This window comes from Tursiops truncatus, chromosome 16, assembly GCF_011762595.2.
Source record: "Tursiops truncatus isolate mTurTru1 chromosome 16, mTurTru1.mat.Y, whole genome shotgun sequence".
Classification (NCBI taxonomy): domain Eukaryota; kingdom Metazoa; phylum Chordata; class Mammalia; order Artiodactyla; family Delphinidae; genus Tursiops; species Tursiops truncatus.
The window spans coordinates 33,310,269-33,333,834 of NC_047049.1; the positions used below are offsets into that span (position 1 = coordinate 33,310,269).

Here is a 23,566-nt window from a genome sequence, read left to right on the forward strand (position 1 = left end):
TCACACCCTATTGCCTGGCATAGATAAAAACTTTATCTGTCAGTTTGTTAAATTTACTCCTCCTGCCTTATTTTCAATAAAGAAAACCTGGACTCGCTTATCTAAACCAGAGATTGGCCTTTTCCAATACTGTTTTCATATGCAACTTCAGTGTTTTGGGGTCTCATTTTAGTCAATAACTTTGTCTTACCTAAAACTTTAATTTCAGAAAACAGTTCTGACACTGTGCGACACCATAGATTTATTATGTTTATTAAACATACTAAGTTTATGGCTGAAGGTGTTATATTAGATGATCTTCTCAAAGTGTTCTCTTTTCAAATTCAGCTTTCCCTAAAGTAAAGCAAACCCCTCCCCCAATTTTTAATTAACTTTGATAGATTTTCCAAATAGAGAATCTAAATTATCATCGAAAACTTAACAAAATTACCTTTAGACTAACTCACACACATATAATCCATGCTTTCTAATAACTGTTAAGAGAAAAAAACAGCTAAAGTGTCTTCCTCCCAGAAAATAGATATGTACAGATGACAAGTAAAGCCATGAATGTAGACATTTAGAAATCTGATTAAATATACAAATCTAAAACCGGTGAGTTTCCCCCCACAGGAATATTAAACGCAACACAAGCACCTTCAGATTTTACTTTATTTGTAAACTATCCAGTTCATTATTTTAATATTTAAAGACTGTGGTACTGTAGAAGAGACACATAAATATTATAATATACATTTAGAAATTAAATATAATAAAATCAACATGACACTAGGTAAAAACGCATATGTACTCTTCCAATAAGTCTGAGGTCTGGGCATTCCCGCCCATCAGATTTCCCCCTGGAAGCGGGTGAACCTTGCCGGGAGATCGTCCACAGGACACACGGTGGGACTCGTTTTCATTGTAGGAGGTCCATTTAGAAGCTGCCAGTCACAACGCCTGGCCAGCTCCACTGTAAATATTTTGAGAAGAATTTTTGCAAACTCTTTCCCTACGCAGCTCCTAAGGCCTCCTCCAAATGGAATGAAGCTGAACCTGGATGCATCCTCCGGGTGAGGCAGCAGAAAGCGGTCAGGATTGAATTCCTCCTTGTTGGTGAAGATATCGGCGACATCGTGAGTATCACAGATACTGTAGATAACATTCCAGCCCTTGGGAATCTGGTATCCCTGCAAAAGATTATGAAGTCCAAAGGACTGACAAACTGGAATTCAACCTTCAACAGGAAAAAAATCTATCACTGATATCCTTGGAGGAGTTATGAGCTGAAAGAAAGGAGGAGGGGGAGGTGGAGAGAGAAACAGAGAGACAGACATTCAGAGGCAGGACAATGTTATCAAAAGCCTAAGAAATTTAAGTCGAAGGACAGAGAAACAAAGGGAGATTTAAAACTACAACACAAAAGGTAAGCGTGGGAGGGAGAGAACTTTTAACTTACATTTAATTCAAAAGTCTTAAGAGCGACCCGAAATCCTCCTGGAACTGGGGGATTCAGTCGAAGGGTCTCTTTAATAACACACCCAGTGTATTTAAGCTGTTCCAAAATTTCCATGTCCAACTTGTTGTCTTGGTTGCCCTTGCAAAGTAAACCCTATCAAAACAGTCACACAGAGGTGAACGCTTATTCTGTGCTCCAATAAAATCAGCCCAGCAGACGTAAACAGGGCTTAAGTAGCGGCTGGACCCAAAGGGCCTCATGATGGGAGAGTGTGAGGGGGAAACAGGGAGCAGCTAGCTGCCATTTGCCTCCACCCCTGGGCCCAAGTCCACTATCTGTTTACAGTTCCAAGAGAATGCTGCTCACCAGTTAGAACCACCAAGTTTCTCCCCTCCCCCAATCACCACCACCACTGCTGGCTGCCACCACAGTCCCCCAGGAGTTCCCCATTCATGCCCTTGAACACACAAATCCAAGAAAGTGGAACCTATCTGAAAATCTCCAAGGTTCTGCAAAACGGGGAGAAGAGGTAGAAGTACAAGGCTGAACCCTGCCCGAGTGGGATCACAGCTCAAGATTCCTTCTTTTTTATCGGGAAAGCACACTTACCTTTTGGGAAACTGGCTAGAGAGTAGCTGAGTTTCTTAAGGTAATCCCCCCACCCCCCAGTTCCCTTACCTTACTTTTCAGCTCCTCTCGGAGTTTCTGCAGGACATGTGGGTAGAGCCCCAGGTAAGTGATCAGAGATGTAGCTGCACTGGCTGTGGTTTCGTGTCCTCCAAAGAGAAGCTCAGTTGAAGACTGCTTTAGTGCCTAAGAGTGGATTAAGACGAACGTTTGGACAAGTCTGCATGCAATTTTACAGAGCGAATACTCAGGATAGAACTGGGGGTTCTGGAGGGAAGATGAGAAGGGCTGAAAGTGTGCTGACAGAAAATCCATTTAAACAAAATGCTAAGACCCTTTAGTTCAGCTAGAGCAGGAAGGCCAGTAAGATCCCACTCTCCCAGGAACTCTTAAATTAAAGCCTTGGTTGTATTATAATCGCCCAACATTCTTTATTTACATCTTGCAAATTCCAACTTTCCCTTTAAGACCTGGAAGGGATAGGGAACGAAGCCTCTCCCCACAGCTCCGAGGACCAGGTGTCTCAACTTCTGTGTCCCATCCCTGGGGTCTGGGCGGGCTTCCCACTCTCGGAACCTGGGCCCCAGGCGGGCACTTTGGGGACCCCAGGAACTGCAATTGGAAAGCTAGCGGATTAAACTCCGCCGTGCCTCTCCTGAAGCTACCACTCACCTGCATGTCCAGCCTCTCTCCCCTCTCCCACGAGTGCTCGATCAACAGCTGCAGCGCATCTTTGTAGCCCCCCTCCGCCTCGGCCGCCCGCAGCCCGCAGATCTTGGCGCGAATATTCTCCTCGATGCGCGCGTGGATGAGGTTCCGCGCCTTCAGTCCCTGAGCGCAGAGAGCGCACGGCGGTGAGCAGAAGCCCGGACCCCGCGCTCCCGGAGCCCCTAGCCCCTAGCTCCGCACCCTACATGCCGCCCTTACCCGGTACAGCCCGCTGAAGGGCACGTCTATGGGCAACGAGAAGAGATTGCGGGTCATTTCCTCGAAGGCCTCTACCAGCTGCTGCTCTGCTTCCCCGCCGCTCGCCAGCCGGGACTCGCAGCCCATCAGGATGCGCATAGCGATGCGGAACATAAGGCGCTTCACCTGGGGGTAGACTAGGAGGCCGCTCTCGCCGCAGCTCAGCCACTGCTCCAGGCAACTGCCCACTTCCTCGGCGATCACTGGCACGTAGCACTGGAGCGCCTCGCGGCTGAAGGCCCGCATAATCACCTGAGATCCGAGGAGGGAAGAGTGTTAAAACCGGGCCCCACCCGCCCCTCTCGCCTTCCGGGGCCCCCCTTCCGGAAACCCACAACCCCACCAGACCCAAGGCACTTCCCGGCTGGGAAAGCTACACTGGGTTTGAGAGGGTCCCTAGCCGACGCCTTATGCAGCTGGCGCTCGCCCAGCACCTATTTGCCTGAAACCCTCACGCGAATCGGGTCCCCCTTCCTGCCCAGGCGCCGCCACCCCGCCCTCACCTTCTTGCGCTGCTTGTGCAAGGAGTCGTGCAGGTTGGAGAGGCAGCCGGAGCCCAGGATGGTGCGCACAGACGCGGGCCACTGGACTGACACCAGCCGGTGCTCCCCGAGCAAGATGCGCCGCACGTTGTCCGCTCCCATCACCCGCACCGTGGGCCGACCGAACAGATGTGTCTTGTAGATGAAGCCGTATTTCCTGCGCTTCATCTGCAGGAACTTCCTTCGCTGCGAGAGGAAAGCGGAGGAGAAAGGCGGGAGTGAGAGGGCGCCAGGGAGCGCCGAGCCTCCGGCTAGTACTGATCCTAGCCTCAGTCACCTCCCTCCCGGGGGCGCCTACCCCGGTTTCAGTGGAAGCCTGGAGCCGAGTCGGGCTCCGGGGCTCCGGGAAACCGCCCTGTCCCTCCCCTATCTCCCTTACCTGAAGCACCATCTGCAAAGTTTCCCCAAAGAAGGGGAAGCCCATAGTTCCGGGGGGCAACGGGAGGGCACAGCTGCGGTCCCGGCTGCTCACGCAGTACAGGTCCCAGAGCTTGATCGCTGCCAGGAAGAGCAGCAGCGGTAGCACGAAGGTGCAGAGAGCACTGGCCAGCAATGCTGGGAGCCCCATGGCGCGCCGCGACCTCCCGCGCCACCTGCCGCCGTCGCCAGAGCTCCGAACCTGCCGCGCGCCCGCTTTATAGGCGGCCCAGGTTGCTGCCCACGTTACCTTAGACAAATTAGTTCACCCAAAGTTCATCTTTAATTGCGGATTGGGCCCCTGGCTCCTCCCCCCTCGAGGCGCTGCCCAAAATCTTTAACCGTTTGTTCCGCGCAGAGGCAGAGGCGGCGCGGTGGCGGTTTCCCTCGGAGCGCGCCTCCTGGGGTGCAGGGCTAGGAGCAGCCTGCTTCGCCCATACAAGTTGTGCGGGGCTCTGGGACGCTGGCAGGGGCCGACCCGGGCTCTGGGGAGCGGGAACTCCAAACCCTGGGCTTCCTGGCGGTCTCTTTGGAATCCCTCCCGCCGGGTCCGACGGGCGGTCCCAGACCAGAGCTGCCTGCACTGGCTTTCCGTTTACAGGCGCCGTGTGGGCCCCCTTCCACCTGCTGGGGGAGCAAAGGGAAGTGCGTTCAGAGATCGTCCAGCTTCCTTGTCCCACAGGTGGGGAAACTGAGGTGCAGAACGCAGAGCAAAACGCAGGCCTCCCGATTCTTCCAAAGATCCCGCAGAAGAGCCCAGGGCCAGGACCCAAACGAGAGTCGCGGGGAGTCGTGACCGGCTGACCATAGATTGCCAGCTCTCCAAACCCCTCAAGGAGGTCCACACTCATGAAGTCTTGGAAAGTCCCACTTAAGGTACAGAGAGGCCCCAGATCCTCAGGACTCCAGGTGCAGCCCTGCACAAGTCTAAGCCCTAACTCTGACTCCCCAGTGGGGGACCGCGGTGACAATTCATCCGCGGCTCGGCGGCAACCGGAGCTCTGCGATCCTGCCACAGCCGGCCGGATTCCGAGGGCCCTGGGGTTAGCAGCTCCAGCTAGGCAGAGGGGAAGAGGGTCTTTAGCCCTGGCAGGATAAGGACACCGAGATGGAGGATGGATGGAAAGCCCGGAGTCTGGGCTGTGAGTCCCAGCTCCATCTCTACTTGAGTGACCTTGGGCAAGTTACCGCACATCCTTGCGCCTGTTTCCTCCTCCTTAATATGGAGGTGATCATTCCCGGCCTGTCTACACCACGGGGAAGCTGTGAGTTTCCAAAAGGGGCTCCTGGTTGCAAATACTCTTCCCAGCTCCAGGCACGCTAGGCTACGTTACCAAGGTGACCTGGGCTCTGGGCACTGGAGCCATCCTCTGCTCTCCCAGCTCCCACCGGGCAGAAAGCCACCCAGGCGAGAGGGGGATTGGGCCCTAAACTCAGGCCTCTGCCGGCCGCTGATAAGAGTGTTGAGGGAATCCGTACAGGGAAGTGAGTCTTCTGGCCTTCGCCCAGCTATACCATCGGCTGCTCCTGCAGCCAATGCCTGGAGCTCGGACACTGCGGGAAGCGCACGTGCGCTCCCTGCTTCCTGCCTGGTCGAGCCAGTGGGACTGGGTCCAAGCTGCCTCGGACCAGTCAGGGCCACACGCCCCCTTTGATTTGAGTGATGAACCCTCCAGTCGCGCCTAAAACGAAGCAATGATATGTTTGTTTAAAACTGAAGAGCCGGCTCTCCCAGGAGCATGCCTCACTCATTGGAAAGTGTCCCTTGGGGATGGAATATACTTTGATCCTGACAGCTGTTAAATACGCGGCCCTCCCGCGGTGGTCCCCAAACCCGGCGGGTCGGGAAGTGTCTGCGGAGTCGCAGGGATCGCACACTCGCCGAAACGCTCCTAGCCTGGGTCGCCCCAGGATGTGTTTCGGAGAGTCGGCGTTTCTCCGTAAACCTACTTGGCGTTTCAGAGGCTCTAGGGAAGGGTCTCTCCCACTGTTATTTCTTCTAACGATTTCACAACTGTAAACAGTGACAGACGACTTCGGGGGCACCGGCTGGAACCGGGTCGAGACGCGCTGGAGGTAATTCTCAGAAATCCCGGGCCCGCCCCTTTCTGGACAGTGCCTCCGGCCGGTGAGCAAAGCTGGCGCGCGGGGGGCGTGACCTGGGGCCCAGTCCCAATCCTCCGGCCTGACCCGCCTGTGACCCCTGCAGGCCGGACCGTGACATCCGAGTGAACTCTGCAGGGCCATCTCGCCAAGTTCAGCGCGCGCCGGGTCACAAGATGAGCGGGGCCTGCGCGCTGGAAATCGCCACAAGGGGGAAAAATGTTTTAATCTACCTGCCCATCGAGACCCGAGGGGGCGATCGGCAGGAAAGGATTAAATGGGATAGTGAGGATCATTAAAGAACATCTTGAAGAGGGGAAGGGGCCCATAAATTACCAGCCCAATAAGAACTTTGATCTAGATCCCTTGCCGAACTTTCGTGGGTGGCAGTAGGTGGGGAGAGGGTTCACTGGAAAATCAAATGTTTCCAAGATGTCTGCAAAACAGCCTGTTGCTAAGGGTTGGGGGGTGGGGAGCGAGTTCCTGACTGGGGTCAGGGGAGCCCAGGCAGCTGAAGCACCGCCTTCCACCTTTCTTCCAACCCCTTCTTCCCTTGTCTTGAGCATTCATCCCCATCCCAGGGTTCTATACCTGCTGTTCCCTCTGCTTGGGGTGCCTCTTTCCCAGCTCACCGCTTGCTGGTTCCTTCCAAAGTCGAATGTCACCCCAGGGAAGTCTTCCCAGGCCCCAGCCTGCCCGGCACTGTGCATTGCAGGCCTGTTTTATTTTCTCCACAGCACTATCATCATCAGACATGTTCTTGCTGTTGTCTGTGAGTTTATTTACTGTCTACCTCCTTGGTGAGCACACCAAGTCCAGGAGGGCAAGAACCACATCTGCTCCTTCCTCAGAGAATCAAGAGCTACTAAAGCAAGAGCTCAGATTTTCTTGGAAATTACTGAGAATGAAGTATCAATGGGAAATTAGAGCAAAATTGGAGCTGCCCCTACAGGGGCTTATAGTTGGTGCAGACCACCAGCAGGTAAACCAGGTCTCTCGGAACCAGCTAAGTCTGGGCTTCTGAGAGCCCCCTCCCCCAGTCTCTCTCCCCAAGTCAGATTCAGCCCCAAGCCGTGGTCCTCCCACCACCTCAGCCTAGTGGAGTTTCTCAGGCCGAGATGTTGTCTCTGCAGTCTCAGGAGCGCCCTGAGGGCAGGCCCCCAGATCCGCCACTTCTTGCCGGCTCCGTGGCTCTGTCACCTGCCTGCAGATCCCATGGCCTGGCGCCAGGGCCTGTGGTCAGCAGTGGGTGATGAATTGCCCTGGAGGGGGTTATGGCGGTGTCAGCCGAGCTCGGAAGGGCCCGCTGCACTGAGCTACCAACGCTGCCTGTGTCTGCTGCTTCCCCCTTTCCTTCTGGCCCCAGGATCCACCTTAAGCGTAAGGTCAGGAGGGCACCAGCTTTCTTCTGGTTCATTAAGGGGTCAGCTCAGGCCTTGGCGGCAACTTTCCTGACTCACCCATCATGTCCAACTGCCCCCAGCCTGTCCGAAGGTGGGTGGCAGGTTACAGTGAGCTGTTAGGAATAATGACGCCGGAGGCTCTTGGTTTAGATTTAAACACTGTTGGGAACTTCTGTGTTGGAAAGGTCCAGAGAGTCCTTAGGCCAATCTAGGGATCGCGTTGAAAGGGTAAAAGGCCAAGAGCTTCGCAGCAGCCACAGGCCTGGGAGCTGGAGCAGGGAGTAAGTGATGGGGGTGGAGGAGAGCACTGGCTGAGTGGTCCAGTCTCTCGCCTCAGTTTCTCCCCTGTAATAAAGGTGGTTGAAGCGGTAAACCAGGATGTCCCTGCAGCCAACTACCCTGGAGATAATTCACAGCCCAGCTCCCTGGAGCTATGCTCAAGAGAGAAGTTCCAGCAGCCTGGACCCCAGGCTGCTCCAGTTCCTCGTCTCTCTCTGGATATATGCAGGGTAGGTCCTTCTGGGGGAAGGGGAGGGGGTCTTTCCTGAGTCTCCCTCCCCCCTCATCCCACTTTCCCACCAGGGAGCAGCTGCCCAGCCAAGCTGTAGCCCCCCTCACCCAACTATTGCCAGGAAACTATTTCTTGGTCCTTCTGTTTTGGGTACAAATACCTCGAACGTCTTTATGTCTCAATCTCCCATGAAAATAATCCAGCCTTAAAGAGTCCTCTCGTTTGCCTAGTCTCCCTTGTATAAATGGAAAGATTAAACGTGTTCTTGAACTAGGAATTTTCTTTTAAGAAATCGCCAGCAGAATCCGGCAGTGTTGAGCCTGTTTAGAGCCCTGGAAGCGCCCACCGTTCTGGGTTTCTGCCGAGACCTGCAGAGTGGCTAGGGCGCACCTGGCGGAGGCCAGCTGCCTGAAGGCCTTCCGTTGGGCGCCTTCTCGGTGTCTTCCTATGGTCCAAAGCCAGGCCAGAGATGCGCTCCCGGCGTCCCCTCTTCCTCGCGACCGTTGCAGGTCCCGCATTGTTCTACGGCCCAATCCTCCCCTAGCAAGCCTCCCCACGGCCCTGCAATCCATGCCTCCTCCCGGGCTTGGCTTCCAGTGGAGATGTTCCCTCCATCCCTGCTTCGAAATCCTGGGAAGGGCTTTAAAGACTTGGCCCACCACCTTTCCTTCCTCAGGGTGCGTGCGGAGGGCAGGAGGCACCTTCCCACTGGCCAGGGCACTTCTCCAGTGCGGTGGCGGTGGCTCGCGCGTCTCCTCCCGCAGAGTCCGGCACAGAGCCGCATTCAGTAACCGTTTGGTGAACTAGAGAGTGCGCCCGACCCGGTACTGGGGAAAGGCAGATGGGCGGCTCCGCAAGTGCTCCGCTGCCACTGGCCAAGTCAGGTTCCGCGGCGCAGCGGGTCAGAGGCGTCGCCCATCCTGCGCAGCCGAAGGCGCAAGCGGGTGGAAAAAGAGCCGAAGACCGTCCACCGGGTGCACGATGGGCACGGTCTGCATGGCGGGGAAGGCAGGCGTGGCCAGCTCCCAGCGCGCCGTGCGCACCAGCTCCACCGCGAGCAGCTGGAGCACGGTCTGCGCCAGCTCCTGGCCGAGACAGCTGCGCGCACCGCCGCCGAACGGGATATAATGGAAGCGGCCGGCGGCGCCCCGAGCATCCTCGCCCTCAGTGCCGAAGCGCTCTGGGTCGAAGCCCTCAGGTGGGCTGCGGTACACCGCGGCCGTCTCGTGCGTGTCCCGGATGCTGTACATCACGTTCCAGCCCTTGGGGATTTGGTAGCCCTGCGGGGAGGTGAGGAGACCCGCCTGACCACGAGGTACCCGGAAACCCAGCCCGAACCGATCCTCCACCTGGGGTATATCAAACAAGCTTCCGAAAACAAGCAGGGAGGCGCGTCTAACCCGGAAGCTACCGCTCTGCATACCCATATCAGCTCCTTCCCTGGTGAGCTGTGTGACGATGGGCTAAATGCTCAATCTCTGAGCCTCAGTTTCTTAACTGATAAAGTGAGAACAAAATGCCCATCTTGTGCGGATTCAAATAACGGGTCTGGCCATATATACTAGTGGTCAGTAAATGTGCTCTATTATTTGTTTCACTGTTTTGTTTTTGTCTTTTTTGCTCTCACGTTAGATCGGGAGACGTAAATTCTAGTCCTGCGCCCACCAGTTGCCTGGGTCAGAACAATGCCAGCGACAGCTCCTTTATGGTCATCTCAACTTTACAGCTCTTCTTGGGACTCAACTGAAAACTGCCTCTCTGTCCTCGCCACCCATCAGCTGAACAGTAATGTTCAGATCAGGCAGCCACACTCTAAAAAGGTGCACATGACAATTAAATTGTTGGAAGGCAGCTTTCATGTTCCCTTTGCGCACCTCCAACTTTTTCAGCTAATCCACTTTTGAGATGTCTTCCAGCCCCGAGCATCCTGCTTCCCTTGCCTGAACAGCTTCAGGAGGCTGTCACAGGCAAACAGATCTTGGAATCACCAAGGCGCTCTCCCTCTCCTCTCTAGGCCTGTTTTCCCATCTGGAACCTGGAGGATGGCTAAGACCCCTGCCTCTATTCACCCTGGTGGTCTAGTGCCCTTCTCCTGCGGTTTCTCTAAGGTCTTGCACCCCAGCGCCTGCATGACGTCTGAATTCCAAGATTCAGCATCCACGACACTTCTAAACCCCTCACTAATCCACCTACCTTTGTCTGGGCCATCCCCTCCCAGTGATGTGCTGTCCCCATCCTAACCCGTCACTGTTCCAGTTCAAATGCCAGCTCCCAAAATGTTTTGGTTTCATTCAGCTAGAGATCAGTCTCTTCTTCACACCAGTCTGTGATGAAGTTGCTGGCTCTGACCCCCTTTCTTTCCATGACAGCAACTCAGGGGCACAATCCCATTCCCTTAGGGGTCCTCAAATCCTGGTATGCAATGCACTAGGGACATCTGCTGTTTAGCTTAAAGTAAGAGTCAGGGAAGGAGGTGCCCACTCTGCCTGGAGCCGCCCAGAGACTGGGCTGGTGGTAGGGGGGGATGCAGGGGCAGCCATTCAGGCAAACACCTTCAGTTTAGTGGCGCTAGGGCTCCCCTCCCCCGATGCTGCCACTGCGAAGCACAGCCGGGCCCCACCTGGAGTCAAAGATGGAAGGGACCAAGGCAGCTTCCTTCCAGAGAGTAAACTGAGGTCCAGAGTGAGAAGGAAACTGCCCAGGGTCATAAAGAGATGGAGCCAGTCCTAGACCTTAACTTTCGTTGTCCAGCTCATGCCAACCTGATCATACCCCATACTTTAATTAGCCCGCTTCCCTGGAATCCGGTCTCAGCCGGAGGCCAGGACTGGTAACAATGATTAATCCCTTTTTCTTGTGAGGGAGCCAGATAAATGGGGTACGGGACATAGTGGGGGTCTTTGTGCCCCACCCAGCCTCACTGGCTGAAAAGCGGGTGCTGGGCGGAGAAAAGGATGTTTTTATTCTAAAACTCGCCTCTAACTGATTCACCCGGACCACTGCCAAAAGCTGAAGTGTACGGGGTCCCTAACCTTGCTTTGCTGCCTCAACCGTGGTTCCCGGGAAATGGAAGAGGATTCAGCCCATTTTCCAGGAGGGAAAGCGGAGGGCCGGAGAGGGGAAGAGCAGACAGCTCGGTCCTAACCCCTACCCCACCTTCCCGCGGCCGGCGGCAGGGGCGGGGCGGGCGGCGCGGCGCACTTACGTCGAGCTCGAAGGTGCGCAGGGCTGTCCGGTAGCCCCCGGACACGGGCGGCAGGAGGCGCAGCACCTCCTTGACCACGCAGCCGACGTAGCGCAGGCGGCCGAGCGCCGCCAGGCTGAGGTCGGGCTCGCAGCCGCAGTTGGCCGGGGGCCCAGCGCCGCCCCCTGAGGCCGCCGGCACGCAGCCGCACGCGCGCCCCAGCCCCTGCGCCGCCAGCTCCTGCCGGATCTTGGCGATGGCCGCCGGGTGCTGCAGGAGTAGCAGGACGAGGGACGTGCTGGCACTGGCCGTGGTGAAGAAGGCGGCGAAGAGGAGCTCCACAGCTGACTCCTGCAAGACAGCCCGGGAGCGCTGAGTCTCCATTAGCCGGTTCTTGGCCTCGTGGCCCCCTAACTGAGGCGCAGGGGCCCCATATTTGCCGTTGCGCACAGGCCAGAGCGCCGGGTGCTCCCGTGGCGCGGCTAGCTGTGCAGGTCCTGGAGTCGATTGAATCCCAAGTCCGACACTTGGGGAAGTCACACATAGCAACGAGCAAGAGGAGGATCTATCCACTTGCCGTGGGAGGTTCCCAAAGATAATGCCAGGCACTTTGTGTACTGTTCTTAGCGCTTTACGTGTATTAACTCATTCGATACTCACCCCGATCCTGTGCGGCACAATGCCCGTTTTACTGAGGCTCTGAGAGGTGCTCGAGGTCCCTGCCGTCACCAGTCCCAGTAGCCGAGCTGGGAGTCCAGCGCTCTTAACCATGCAGTGCTGCCCACAGCGCTGCCGACAACCCCAGCTGGGCGCCCTGACAGTAACGGCAGTGGAACTGACCAAGGCACCCGCAGCAGCAGCAGCGCCAGCCTCCCACCAACGCAAGCATCGGGCTCCTCCTGCTTAGCGGCGGTCCCAGTGACTAAACCTCTTCCTGGTGTGCACTGCCTGCCTCTGCCCTCCCAACTCCCCGTGTGCTGTCTTCCTTCCTTGCAGCACCCAGTTTGTGTTTACACACTGATTGATGTTATTATAGGATGAATATGTACCCCTCCCGTCTCGCACCTCGAGGGCAAGGGCTATAGTTTGCTCACTGCTGTATCCCCAGGCCCAGCATGGAGCCTGGCACTGAATAGGTAGATAATAATATGTGTGGAATGAATGACCTGATCCAAGGCTAACTGCCTGCCCTGCACAAGATGGGGAGCTGGGACAGAGACCTTGGGGCTCCAAGGTCCTCCCTGGCCAGCCAGAACTGAAGATTTCTGGCCAGTGGGTCCCTTCCTGAGAACCTGGAGGGTGTTGTCACCAGCTCCCCAGCCCTGCCAAGGCTGAGGGACCATCCACTTCTTTCCATATTACTCCCCTTCCCAGCCCAGAACTGCTCCTATCCACTGGCTCCCCCATGACTCAAGAGCCCCCTGCTCATCTGTTTCTAACTCCTTTGACTCTTCCAGACTTCACAACCACCCAGGAGTCAGGAAAGAGATTATTAGTCCCGTTCTCGGAGAAGAAACTCAGGCTGAGTGAGCCCCACCCTTCAGTGGCTGGCTAGTGGAAAGTGGGAAATTGAGGCCCCGAGAAAGGATGGGAGTTGCTTATGGAAGGCTTGAGGTGTTCCCATTTCTAACTTCCCTGCCCCCCAACCTCTCCATTCCTTTTTGGGTTCTCGAGCAGGTGGGTCCAGGGACCACTCCAAAGCTTCCCTCCTTACCTCCACTGTATGTGCACTATGCATACATGGGGAGGGGCTCTAATTCTCCAGGAGATTCTGCAGTGGCAACAGACAGGTAGAGGTGCCAGGTGCCAAGGTGGCTCATGGAAGTGTAGATTTGGGGAGGAAGAGGGGAGCTTCAAGGAGACTGTGGAATTTAGCCCTGAACCCTTAAGGTTTGTAGAGAAAAGGGGTGAAGAGAGCTTCATAGGCAGGGGGACAGCAGAGGCAAAGGCATGGAGTGACAGAGAAGTGGGGGAGGGGGAGAGCTGTTTGCTGCCAGAACCGGTAAGGGAGGGCCTAGGATTCGTGCCATGGACTCTCCTCTGAAAGGGATGGTGACTGGCCCAAGGCCACAGAGATAGTGGGTGCAGCTGAGCCATAAGCGGAACCCAGGTCTCCGCTTTCCCCTCGCCCTGAGGAGTGCCTGTGGCTCAAAGTGGGCCCAAACAGGATGCAGCTCCATTGCTCCAGGGAGGCAGCATGTGTGTAGAGACCTGCTAGAAATGCAAAGGAGGGGAGGAGAAATCTCCCGCCACCCACCTTCAGCTCCTGCACTGAGAGCTCGTGGCCCAGCTCCCTAGTGCTGTGTATGATCCCGTCGAGGGCATCGCCTGGCTCCGCAGCAGCCTTGTCTTCATGAAGCTTCTCTGCAATGGCCTCCTCCAGGTGCCGATGCAGCTGGTCCCGTGCCCGGATGCCCTGATGTGCAGGGAGAGAAGGGAGGTGGGGCAGGAAGGCTGAGGGGACCAGCCCTGGACACCTACCCTCAAAATCTTCCCAGTGCTGGTCTGGCTCTGCTGAGATCCTGGTGTTAAAAGTTTCCCAGCTTAGCTCCATGCCTGGCACATAGAAGGGGCTCAATAAATGCTTAGGAATTTGTCCCCACACACCATTCTCTCTTGATCACAAGCCCCCTTTGGGGCAAGGCAAACAGTTACTGTCCTCCTGATGGGAGGATGCTGAGGCTCAGAGAAGTCAAGCCATTATCCAGAGTCACACAGCTGTCAAGTGTCCGTGTCTGGCACAGAACCCTGCCAGGGAGTCAGTCCATTGTCCTTTCCCTGCACAAGGCTCAGGCAGGGGCAGTGGGCACCAGTGCAGAGAGGAAGGGACACCTTGATGCGCTCAGGAAAGCTCTGGCTTAAAGGACACTATTGGAAGTCTAAACATTTAGCCTCTGCAAGGGGTAGGCAAGAGGGCTGGGGTGGCCCTCCAGAGTTCAGGGAGCAAGCACAGCGAAAGCGTCTGCCTGGGGAAGCATTTTGAGCACTTGTGCTTTTTAGTCAGGGGAGATGGGGTTCAAATCCTGCCCCCCTCCCTACTAGCTGTGTGATCTTGGGTAAGTCATTTAACGTCTCTGAGCTTCAGTTTCTTCATCAATAAAATGAGAATAATAATATTTTGCAGACCGAGAGGATTAAATCAGAAAATGTACCCAAGGCAATCAGCGCGTATAGCATATACGTTTATACATAACTATTATTTTTATTCAGGTGACTGAAAACCAGGGCATCAGCACAATAAGAAGCCCCAGTTCGGTTGCTCTCTGGGCCCAGCCCATCGCTCTGAAGTTTGAAGAGGCCATGGTTCTCTGATCCGGAAACTAGTGAGCCTGGGGCCGCAGGCGGGGAGCCGGTACCCACCCCTCTCCAGCTGGCGCCGGGCTGGGTCGGGGGGTGGGAGGGGGGCGGGGGCGGGGGGCGTGTCTGCGGCCCTAGTGCTCCCATCCATTCCGCAGCCACGGGGCTTCCAAAGAGGCGCTGGAGGCCAGGGCAGGAGGCGCCGCTCTGGGGAGGGGCTGAGACGACTGGCTGGGCGCCCGCCACCAAGACCCAACGTCGGGGAAGCCGGCGGCTGCTGGGGCTGGAGCCCATTCCTCAGGCGTGACCCAGAGAGGGTGGGTGGCCCGCCGCGGGTCACACAGCGAGTCAGGACAGAGGCCAGCCCCGACGCCCACCGCCACACCACGCCGCCTCCCCACACTGTGCAGAGCCTCCAACTCCCAGCAGAGGTGACGCCTGTGGCACACCGAGGGAGCCCCAAAGGGAAGGTTTGGGGAGGGGCGGCAGTACCTTGCGCAGGCCACTGAAGGGCACATCTAGGGGCAGCGAGAAGAGGTTCTCCACGAACTGCTCGAAGGTCCGGGCCAGCTCCGAGCACTGCGCCTCGTCCAGCCGCAGCCCCAGTAGGATGCGCGCAGCCATGCGAAAGGTGAGCGCTTTGGCGGCCTCATAGACAGCGACCGGCCCGCGGGTCGCGCACCAGGAGCGCACCTCACGCCGCAGCGCCTCCTGCAGGCGAGGCACGTAGCGCTCCAGCGCCGCGCGGTTAAACACTCGCGCCAGGATCTGTGGGGAGTGCGCGGGGTCAGCCCTGGCAGCCGTCCGGCTCCCTCTGCTCCACGACTCCATAGGAGCCAAAAGGCCAATTTCGGCCTGTCTCCTCTTCTAAGAGACCCGGACCCAAATGTGTTGGGTTTTGCTCTCGCCATTCCCTCTAGTTCTTTTCTGATGTACACAGTCCCTCCCATCCATCCAGGCTACAGGGGCCACCTCCTCCAGGAAGTCGTCGCTAACCCTCTCTAAGTTTGAATTTCCAGCGCTTCTGGTATCAGAATCGCATAAGATCGAAGGTGAAAGGACCTTTAAGTCCCAGTCCTGGCCTTATAAACCAAAGCCGGAGAAGGTAAGGGACTGGCCCAATGGCACCCACTTGTTAGTCAGGGGCCCTGGCCAGGTTCACAGTGTACCCCTAACACCTCGCCCCGGCCTGGCCCACAGTAGGTTCTCTGAAACCGCGGGTCTGACGTCCCGACGGCACCTTCTGTTTTAGGCTCACCTTGCGCCGCTGCCGGTGCGGCTCGCCAACCGCGCCGAGCAGTGTGTGCGAGCCCAGTAGGATGTGCGCGCTCTGCGGCCACTGGCTGCGCACAAGGCGGTGCTCGCCCAGCAAGATTGTGCGCACGTTCTCGGCGCCGCTCACGCGGATCACCGGCCTGCCCAGCAGGTGCGTCTTGAACACTGTCCCGTAGCGCTCCCGGCGGGAGCTGTGGAAGCGCGAGCCCTGCGAGCCAGGAGCGAAGAGGGATGGGGCCGCTGGGCCTCAGCTGAGGATCTAGCCCAGGCCTCCCAACTGCCGCTTGATAAAAACCTCCTGCTCTAGGCTGGCGCCTTACTCTTTACAAAACAGTCTCAAATGGGCCTCGTGACTACCCTACGGTAATGTATATGCTCCTGTTCCCATTGGTGAGATGAGGAAACTGAGACTCAGAATGGGGACACAAGCGCCAAAGAGCTCACTGCTGAGACTTGCTCCTGACTCCTGATTCTATGGTGGCAGGACATAGGGTCCTGGAACCCCTCTGTGCACCCCCGCGTTTTGTCGGTACTTAAGTTGCGTTGGAGAGTACGCCAGTGACATACGGTCCCTTCGAGGGAGCAGCTGGGCAAAGGTCAGGGCCGTGTATGCTCCCTGGGGCCCTGGGCGACAGGAAGAGGCTGGCTACGAACCCTGGGAACATTGAGAACCAGCGGGGGATAGGGAAGAAGGGGCCATATTGGGGTGCGGAAACGACGAACTGCTCACCTGAACTAACCAATGCAGCGTTTCCCCGAAGAAGGGCCAGCCCATGGAACCTTTGGGCAGGGGCAGGGCAGAGGCTCGGTCCCGGCTCAGCGTCCAGCGGAGGGTCCAGAGGTGCTGGGCCAGGCTGAGCAGCAGGCCCGCGCACAGGAGAGCGGTGCCCGCCGCCCCCAGCACCGACAGGCAGCTCAGCCCCCAGGGGAGCATGGCGAGCCTGCCGGGACCAGGCCACTCCGAGCGCAGGAGGCGCAGGAACTGCGGCGCCGGCAGCGCGCAGTGTTCACCTGTTCTGTCCGGAAAGGGCCTGGGGCTTGGGGACCAAAACCGAGATTTACAACCTCGGACAAGGACTTCGCTCTAAAAGCAGACGGGCAGCGGAGGGCAGCAGTGACCACGCGCCCTTAGGGAACGTGCCTTCATCGAGACCCGCGCGCTCAGGACTTTTCCCGGAGTCCGACGGCTCCCGGGCCAAAACGCAACCCCCTTGCGCGGGCGCCGGCTGCCTGGGGACCGCTCGAACCTCCCATCTCCCACCTCCCCTGGTCAGCACTCCTTCGATAGAAGCAGCGAAGGAGGGCAAAGAAAGGAGCAACTCACCGGTGTTGCCAACCAGGGCTGCGCGCACCCGGACTGTAGACCCCCGCCCACCTCTCTCTTCTCCAGCCTTTTAACCCTTTTCGGCCCACCCAGGCCACATTTATATAGATATTGGCTCCCTCCCTACGGATTGATACCGATTCACATGACGTGACCCGCCTCTGCATATTTAAAGCGCTCCACGCAGACTAATGATTGGAGGCGGTGGGCAGCGGCGCGTTCTCCGAGGGGTTGGAGTGGGGAGTGGCAGCCGCTGCGGCGCTACGGCTAAGCCGGGGGCCGTGCCCCGCGCAGATCCTCGGGCGGGGCCTGCAGTTTCGCGCCAAGAACCTCCCGGCTCCCAGCAGGAGCTCGGAGGGTGGACTGACCAAGCGCACGGAGCTAATGCGGGCTCTCTCTGGGATCCCCACCCTCGAACTTCCAGGTGCCCCGTCCCCTCCCGGCACTCCAAGCCTAAAGGGCTGGGGGTTCTCCCCTTTGCTCTGCTTCTGTTTCAGGGAAACCGCGGTCTTCGATGCCTACCTTGGCATCGCAAGCCCTGATGGCCGGGGTTGAGAATCTCGACATCCCCACCCCTCCGAGGTCTCTGATCTACCACTTCCAGAATCCTTCAAAAGATGATAGTGTCACTGCTTCTCAAAGCTTCACAGAGACTCCCTAATCCCACGAGGAGCAGATATCCCCCGGCGCCTTTCGGGACTCGAGGACCAAATTCACTGTCCCCTCCCGCTTCGTATCCTTCCCACCCCATCAGTCTACATGATTGCTTCTTGGGGCTTTTTGTGGGACCCGAAATGCCCCAGGACTCGGGCGTCCCAGTCCCTACAGCGCAACCCGAGGGGTGCGGGGTGTGTGTGTGTGCAGGGTGCTTGTTTTCCTGCGAACAGTAAAGCGAACTCCTCAAGACCATCACCGCTGAGGAGCCACAGTGGTCTGCTCCAAGCAGTACAAAGGAGGCGTCTCTCCGAATCTGGGGACGCCTCATCCCAAGCCGGGAGACGTCCCTGGTGACCTGGAGAGCTGGATAAGGCACTGGAGGGTCACTACATTCCAGTCCTCAAAGAGAACTAGCAGCTCACGGCTCCTCTGGTAACTTCCAGATAGTATTGTCCCTGGAATTACCATATTTTCCATGTAATATTTTTTAAAACGTTAAATACTTTAGGATAAGAGACGGTCAAGGGAATAAGTGCTTATTTTCTTTGTTTTGGTGACACTCCCACTCCAATAACTAGGGAATAATAGCCCTTCTGAAGAAAGCAGTTGTTTTAAGTCAGGAAGCTCTAAATAGATGCAGTATCATTGAATTTCCAACAACTTGCTCAACCTTTTTAATATTTAATCACAAAATCAAGAAATGTACATATAATTCTTTGCACTTATTTTACAGAGTCAAATAAAAGTTTCTTACAGGCATAAATCCTGAAAATGCAAAAGGATTATTCAGCATAAATACAATGAAGAGAAAGTAAGGATCAGATTGTTATTACCATCTGGACCACAGTACTTTACACGGTAAAATGTACATTCATTTTAGGTTTTCCAGAGTTCATTTGGTTTGGCTTGTTTCCACAGTGAGGACACGGTACTGAGGTCTGCTCTTTGAAGAAAGTAACCTGACCCCTGTGGTAACTTCTGTGTGTAGGAACACATCTCTCCTAGCACAAGCGGCACCTGAAGTGGTTAGCCCCACTTAGTTTCTGTCCTTCTAACTTGAACCAAACCAAACCAAACCAAACCAAATAAATGGGGCCAGCTACAAACACTATAGTTAGAAATATTAACCCTGCTGAACAGAAACACCTTGCATCTTTAGAAAATCAAATTCCTTTTCTTCATATTCAGATTAAATTAAACCACCCAAGTAGAACAAATAATTCAAATTCTTATTGGGTTAAATTAAGTTTGACTTCAGGGACCTTTAAAGATTTATAGTTCCTCCCTCGAAATCAGCAGAATTAGAAATTTTAGTCTATTTAAATAATATTGAGGTGAAAATTAAAGCTAAAAGTCAGAAAATGACAGTGAAAGATCAGACATAATTTCATTCCCAAACCAGATACTGGAAAACAAACAAACAAAAAACAAAACAGAAAAATCATTCAAGTCTAAGTAGAAAAAACACCAATACATAGAGGCATAAGTTCTTCTCATGTATTTACACAATCAGTTTCATAGACAATTTTTGACCTGATTTATATATTAGTTTTGCCTTTTTTCCCTAGAAGTGAAAAAAAATTAATGCCAGGTTTTCCATATATAAAATATTATTCAGCTATTTAAAAATCCATACAAATGATATTTATAATTCTTTCTTGTTTAAGCTCTCTCATCAGTGTCTTTTCTCTACTGTATTTTTGAATTCTGCAAACAACTTTCTGTATCATGACCTGTGCCTGTTAGAGATCAATGTTGAGACACCAGGGATTTGGTGTCACTGAGTGCAAGCAATGTGAAGTTTATGTGTGCTGGGACATACCATTCACCAAACTTCTCAGCTGTTTCACAACTGTCTCTATCAACTTCTGTTTGTCTCGATCATTCTTCCTGAATTGAGCAAATATATTGTTCTTTTTGCTAGTATCCTTCATCCTAGGAATATACGTGAATGAAGAAGATTAGAAAAGGAAATTAAAAGCTATACTGTCACAAGTGAAGTATCTTGGCATGCTCTGGATTATCTCACACTAATCCTATGCTTGAAAAATATACTTCAAAGAAAATAGGTACTACTAATAGAATTACAGAGAAAGCAACCACACAAAATATTAGTATGTAAATCTAAAGCAAGTTTCCTTACGTGATACTATTTTCTAACATCATTCCATAAAGTATGCTAAAATACATACCCTCTATGGACTCTGCAAATCACACTCATAGCAAGACAAGGTGAAAGGAAAAATAATATTAGAAAATTTAAAGCAGTAATTTGTTTGCCTCAGTGGTGTTTCATGGCATTGTAAAACAAGCTTACATTTATTTAAAACAGTTCCTTATGTCCTCTCAAATCAAATACACCACAGATATTTTGAAATGTGGGGAAATAATATACACTTTTAATTCAAAAATTGAAAATTTTAATAGTGATGCTTAAAATGAAATATGGTAGAGTGAAAAGAAAACCTGCCACATAAAAGAAGGAAAAGTAACACCTACACTTGTTTTACTTTTAATTGGACGAGACGCACCAGTAAGTGTTCTGTTACTTCTGTTTTTAAAATATCATTTTTTTGAAACGCACACCTCTCTACCTGTAAAGAATCCAAGCCCATCATGGTAGGATCTAGACAGCACTGGTGGCAAACATTCCAATCCCTAACTACGTTTTACAAAATACTTTCTTTCCTGTGTTACAGTATTAAAAAAAAAAAAAGTTCCAATTCTCACTTATCTGCAGTAAACATATTTCTAAAGCCAATTAGGTCAGATATTGAGGATACAATAGGAAAAATGTTTTGTCTGTATCAACATAAACAAATCTCATATAAAAGTACACAACACTGAAGGCGAGAAAGAAAGAGGCTTATGTTTTGATCATTAAAATGAACTGAACTTTTAAGTTCCATACAGACATTTCTCTTTTGATAAAAATTTCTAGTTCTTCAATTATCACTGAATCACAAAACGCTAAAATGGTATGCAAAAACATCTGCGGAATATACTCACTTCTCCAAAAGAGTAAGGGCTGTGTTTGGATTCACCCGAAGGTACTTAGAAGCTGGCTGACCGTAATCAGCTAGGTAAGTAGACCAATCCCAAACCATAAACAGGTCAAGGAGCTGAGGAAGATGGGGAGAAATGTTAAAGCAACTTTTGACTATTTATCCACAGCTAATACATAAAAGATATGCTACTCCTGATCCATTTTAATATGACCTGCTTCTCAGATGCAACAGAATAAGGAATCTCATTTTTAAAACTTCATTAACTATATTTTATAACCAACATAGTGTATAATATCTTTTCACTTTTCAAATTACTAAAATTGTCAGGCCTTGCCTTTCTAATAAAATACTTAATTGCATTTTCAAATAATTGTAAAATAATGAAAACAGTTATATAATTATATTAACACGTACTGAGGTATAGAGATTTAATCTTTACACATTATTCAGTTCATACTCAAATTTAGTTAATGAGGGTTGCTGTTACTAACTGAAGAATTTTAAAGAACTTAAATTGAACCTTTTTTTCTAAAAAGAGGTTAAGTATGTTTACCTTTCAAAGAAGTCGTTTGCACCTAGACTTTTCCCAAAGTAATTTAAACCGAAAAGCTCAGATAATCTCAATGAAGTGCATTAAACAACCTCTTCTAGATTCTCCCTGGTGATAGATCCTCAGTAGTGTTATGAAATGAGGCCTTCAGGACTCAGCCTGTTAACTCTAGGCAATCATTTTGTATAAACAAACAACAACAAAAAGGAAACCTTCTTGTTTTCAGTAGTGTTTTAAAATTGACTATTTGCTTTATAATCTCCAGTTAGAATTGTTGTCAAATATGGAAGTAATCTTTTAAAAGCAATGCAGTGCCTAAACCAAAGCACCAAACTCCTTATCCAACTTTAAAACCCTAATCCCCTTTAAGCCATTTAAAACCAACTTCCTATCCCCATTTGAATTGTTTCAGAAAGATAAATGTTTTACTTACTACCTTCCTTCGGTTTTTATGTTACTTTTTCTTTTTGTTTTAGCTCACTTTATAAGTAAGGGGTGTATTGGTTTTGCTTTCAAATGAAGCAAGTATTTGTATTTACTCATAGGATATGTGAGCCAACCCACTGGCTCTGAGAGGGATAAAATTTCTGGGGTGGTTAAAACCTACAGAAAGTTAGAAGAAAGTTACAAGAAACTAGCTCTTCCTTAGGAAGATAATGGACTTGTTTGACTCTTCCCATCCAATATACAGCTACTAATAGAGACTTTCTTGTACAAAGCAGAAAATTCTATAATGAAAATATTTACTACTAATATTAAAAGCCACACTATTTTCTTTCGGGCAACATTCTAGGCCATACCAGCCATACCAAAAGTTAAAACACTGGTACAGAAACTACACTGAGACAATGTTAAAAAAACACAGTCTTAAAAAGAAAAGGGAACATATTTCAAGTTCTGTGTAATTTTTGACTCTTGCTTAGCAACAAGTACATTTTCCCCTTCTTTCACAAGGAGGAAAAGTTACTTTCTACACTCTGCAGTGAAAATGTAAATTAGTATAACTTCTCTGGAATGTGAATTTGCAGTATGTATTTAAGAACCTTATAAAAATGGCCATTCCCTTTGATTCAGTAATCCTACTTCTAGGAATCTAACTTCAGTAGACAATAATAAAGGTAGATAAAAACTTATGAACAAATATATTAATCTCAAAAATGTTACTTGTGTTATCAAAAATTGAAGAAAAAAAACCCACTGAAAACAGCTTAAATCTCAGTATTAAGACAATGGTTAAGTAGTGAGGTATATCTATCTATAAAGACAAGTATCATGTGGTTATTCAAATTGATGCTTACATAGAATTTTAAATAGCTTGGGAAGTTTATGATAAATATTACTACTAAAATTACATAAAAACCGATCAAAAGAGAGTGGAAAAAAATTTGAGAAAATGTTAAGAAGAGTTGTAATTTGTGTGGTGGGATTATGGGTAACTGTTATTATCTTCTTTATTTTCATAATATTCTACAATGGGCATGTATTAACTTTAGAGTTAGAAATAAGGTTTACATACATACATATATTTTTTTTCCAATAAATTTCAATAATGAATTCTCCTCATTCAAAATAAAAGCCTCAGTTTGAAGGAGTCCTCTTCCAGGTATACGTATGTCAGCTCAAGTGTGTGTGGGCATGCGCACAGTCAGCAACCACTTAATAATGTACTGGCTGCAAATTCCCTTTCTTTCCGAAGGCAACAGCAACATGACCTTTGGGACCTGGAAGAAGAAGCCTTAAAATAAGGGCTGATCTACCCCCAGGTGGGAAAGGAGGAGCCCATTTAATGAATTTAAAACCTACACCAACTCCAGCTGTGAGTATAGAAATGGTTCTTTTACAGCACAAAAACAGACTTTCCTAGATAAAGAAATATTATGCTTACTTTTTTCATGTATGGTCAGACACTCATATGCAAATTTCTTATTGCTAGAAATTACAGGAACCACAAAATTTAACCTAACTGCCCATCTGTAGACAAGTCTAATCCACATGCTTTCAAATTTACACCAATACTTTACAGCAATACATACAGTGCATAGTTAACGTGTAGATATCAATGGAAATCTGCATAAATTTGCACACTAATGGTTAAGGAATGCATTGCCAAGGTGGATAAAAGGGCTAAGGATCTAGATAACATTCACTTATTCATTCAACAAATATTGACTGCCCACCTACAACGTGCGAACTACTGTGCTAGGCACCAGAGATACAGTATTGAATGAGACAAAGTCCCTGTCCTCAAAGAGTTTACACTGTAA

General features: G+C 51.7%; 3 protein-coding genes across 11 annotated transcripts in view; all 3 read right to left on the minus strand.

The window, feature by feature from the left end:
* Positions 1-655: 655 nt before the first annotated feature.
* On the minus strand, positions 656-4,276 carry CYP26A1 (cytochrome P450 family 26 subfamily A member 1). The gene is made up of 7 exons (XM_004313198.4): positions 3,953-4,276; positions 3,535-3,759; positions 2,993-3,283; positions 2,738-2,896; positions 2,117-2,251; positions 1,439-1,591; positions 656-1,169 (listed from the first exon to the last, which is right to left on the minus strand). The coding sequence occupies exons 1-7, from the start codon at positions 4,139-4,141 to the stop codon at positions 828-830; spliced, it is 1,494 nt and encodes a 497-aa protein (XP_004313246.1). The 5' UTR covers positions 4,142-4,276; the 3' UTR covers positions 656-827.
* A 2,161-nt stretch (positions 4,277-6,437) lies between these two features.
* Positions 6,438-17,387, minus strand: CYP26C1 (cytochrome P450 family 26 subfamily C member 1). Its single transcript, XM_019939859.3, has 6 exons — positions 16,494-17,387; positions 15,747-15,971; positions 14,981-15,256; positions 13,449-13,607; positions 11,213-11,542; positions 6,438-9,287 (listed from the first exon to the last, which is right to left on the minus strand). The coding sequence occupies exons 1-6, from the start codon at positions 16,695-16,697 to the stop codon at positions 8,910-8,912; spliced, it is 1,572 nt and encodes a 523-aa protein (XP_019795418.1). The 5' UTR covers positions 16,698-17,387; the 3' UTR covers positions 6,438-8,909.
* Positions 17,388-18,409: 1,022 nt separating this feature from the next.
* The window catches only part of EXOC6 (exocyst complex component 6), a 187,754-nt gene continuing 182,597 nt past the window's right edge, over positions 18,410-23,566 (minus strand). For 7 of the 9 annotated variants that reach the window (XM_019939640.3, XM_073794184.1, XM_073794185.1 and 4 more), the window contains 2 exons: positions 20,754-20,866; positions 18,410-19,679 (listed from right to left, as the gene is read on the minus strand). In XM_019939640.3, the coding sequence (XP_019795199.2) occupies positions 19,547-19,679; positions 20,754-20,866 (246 nt within the window). In that variant the 3' untranslated portion in view covers positions 18,410-19,546. Of the gene's footprint in view, positions 19,680-20,753; positions 20,867-22,822; positions 23,024-23,566 lie in introns of those variants that run through there. The other 2 variants (XR_012326988.1, XM_073794189.1) reach the window with 2 other exon arrangements.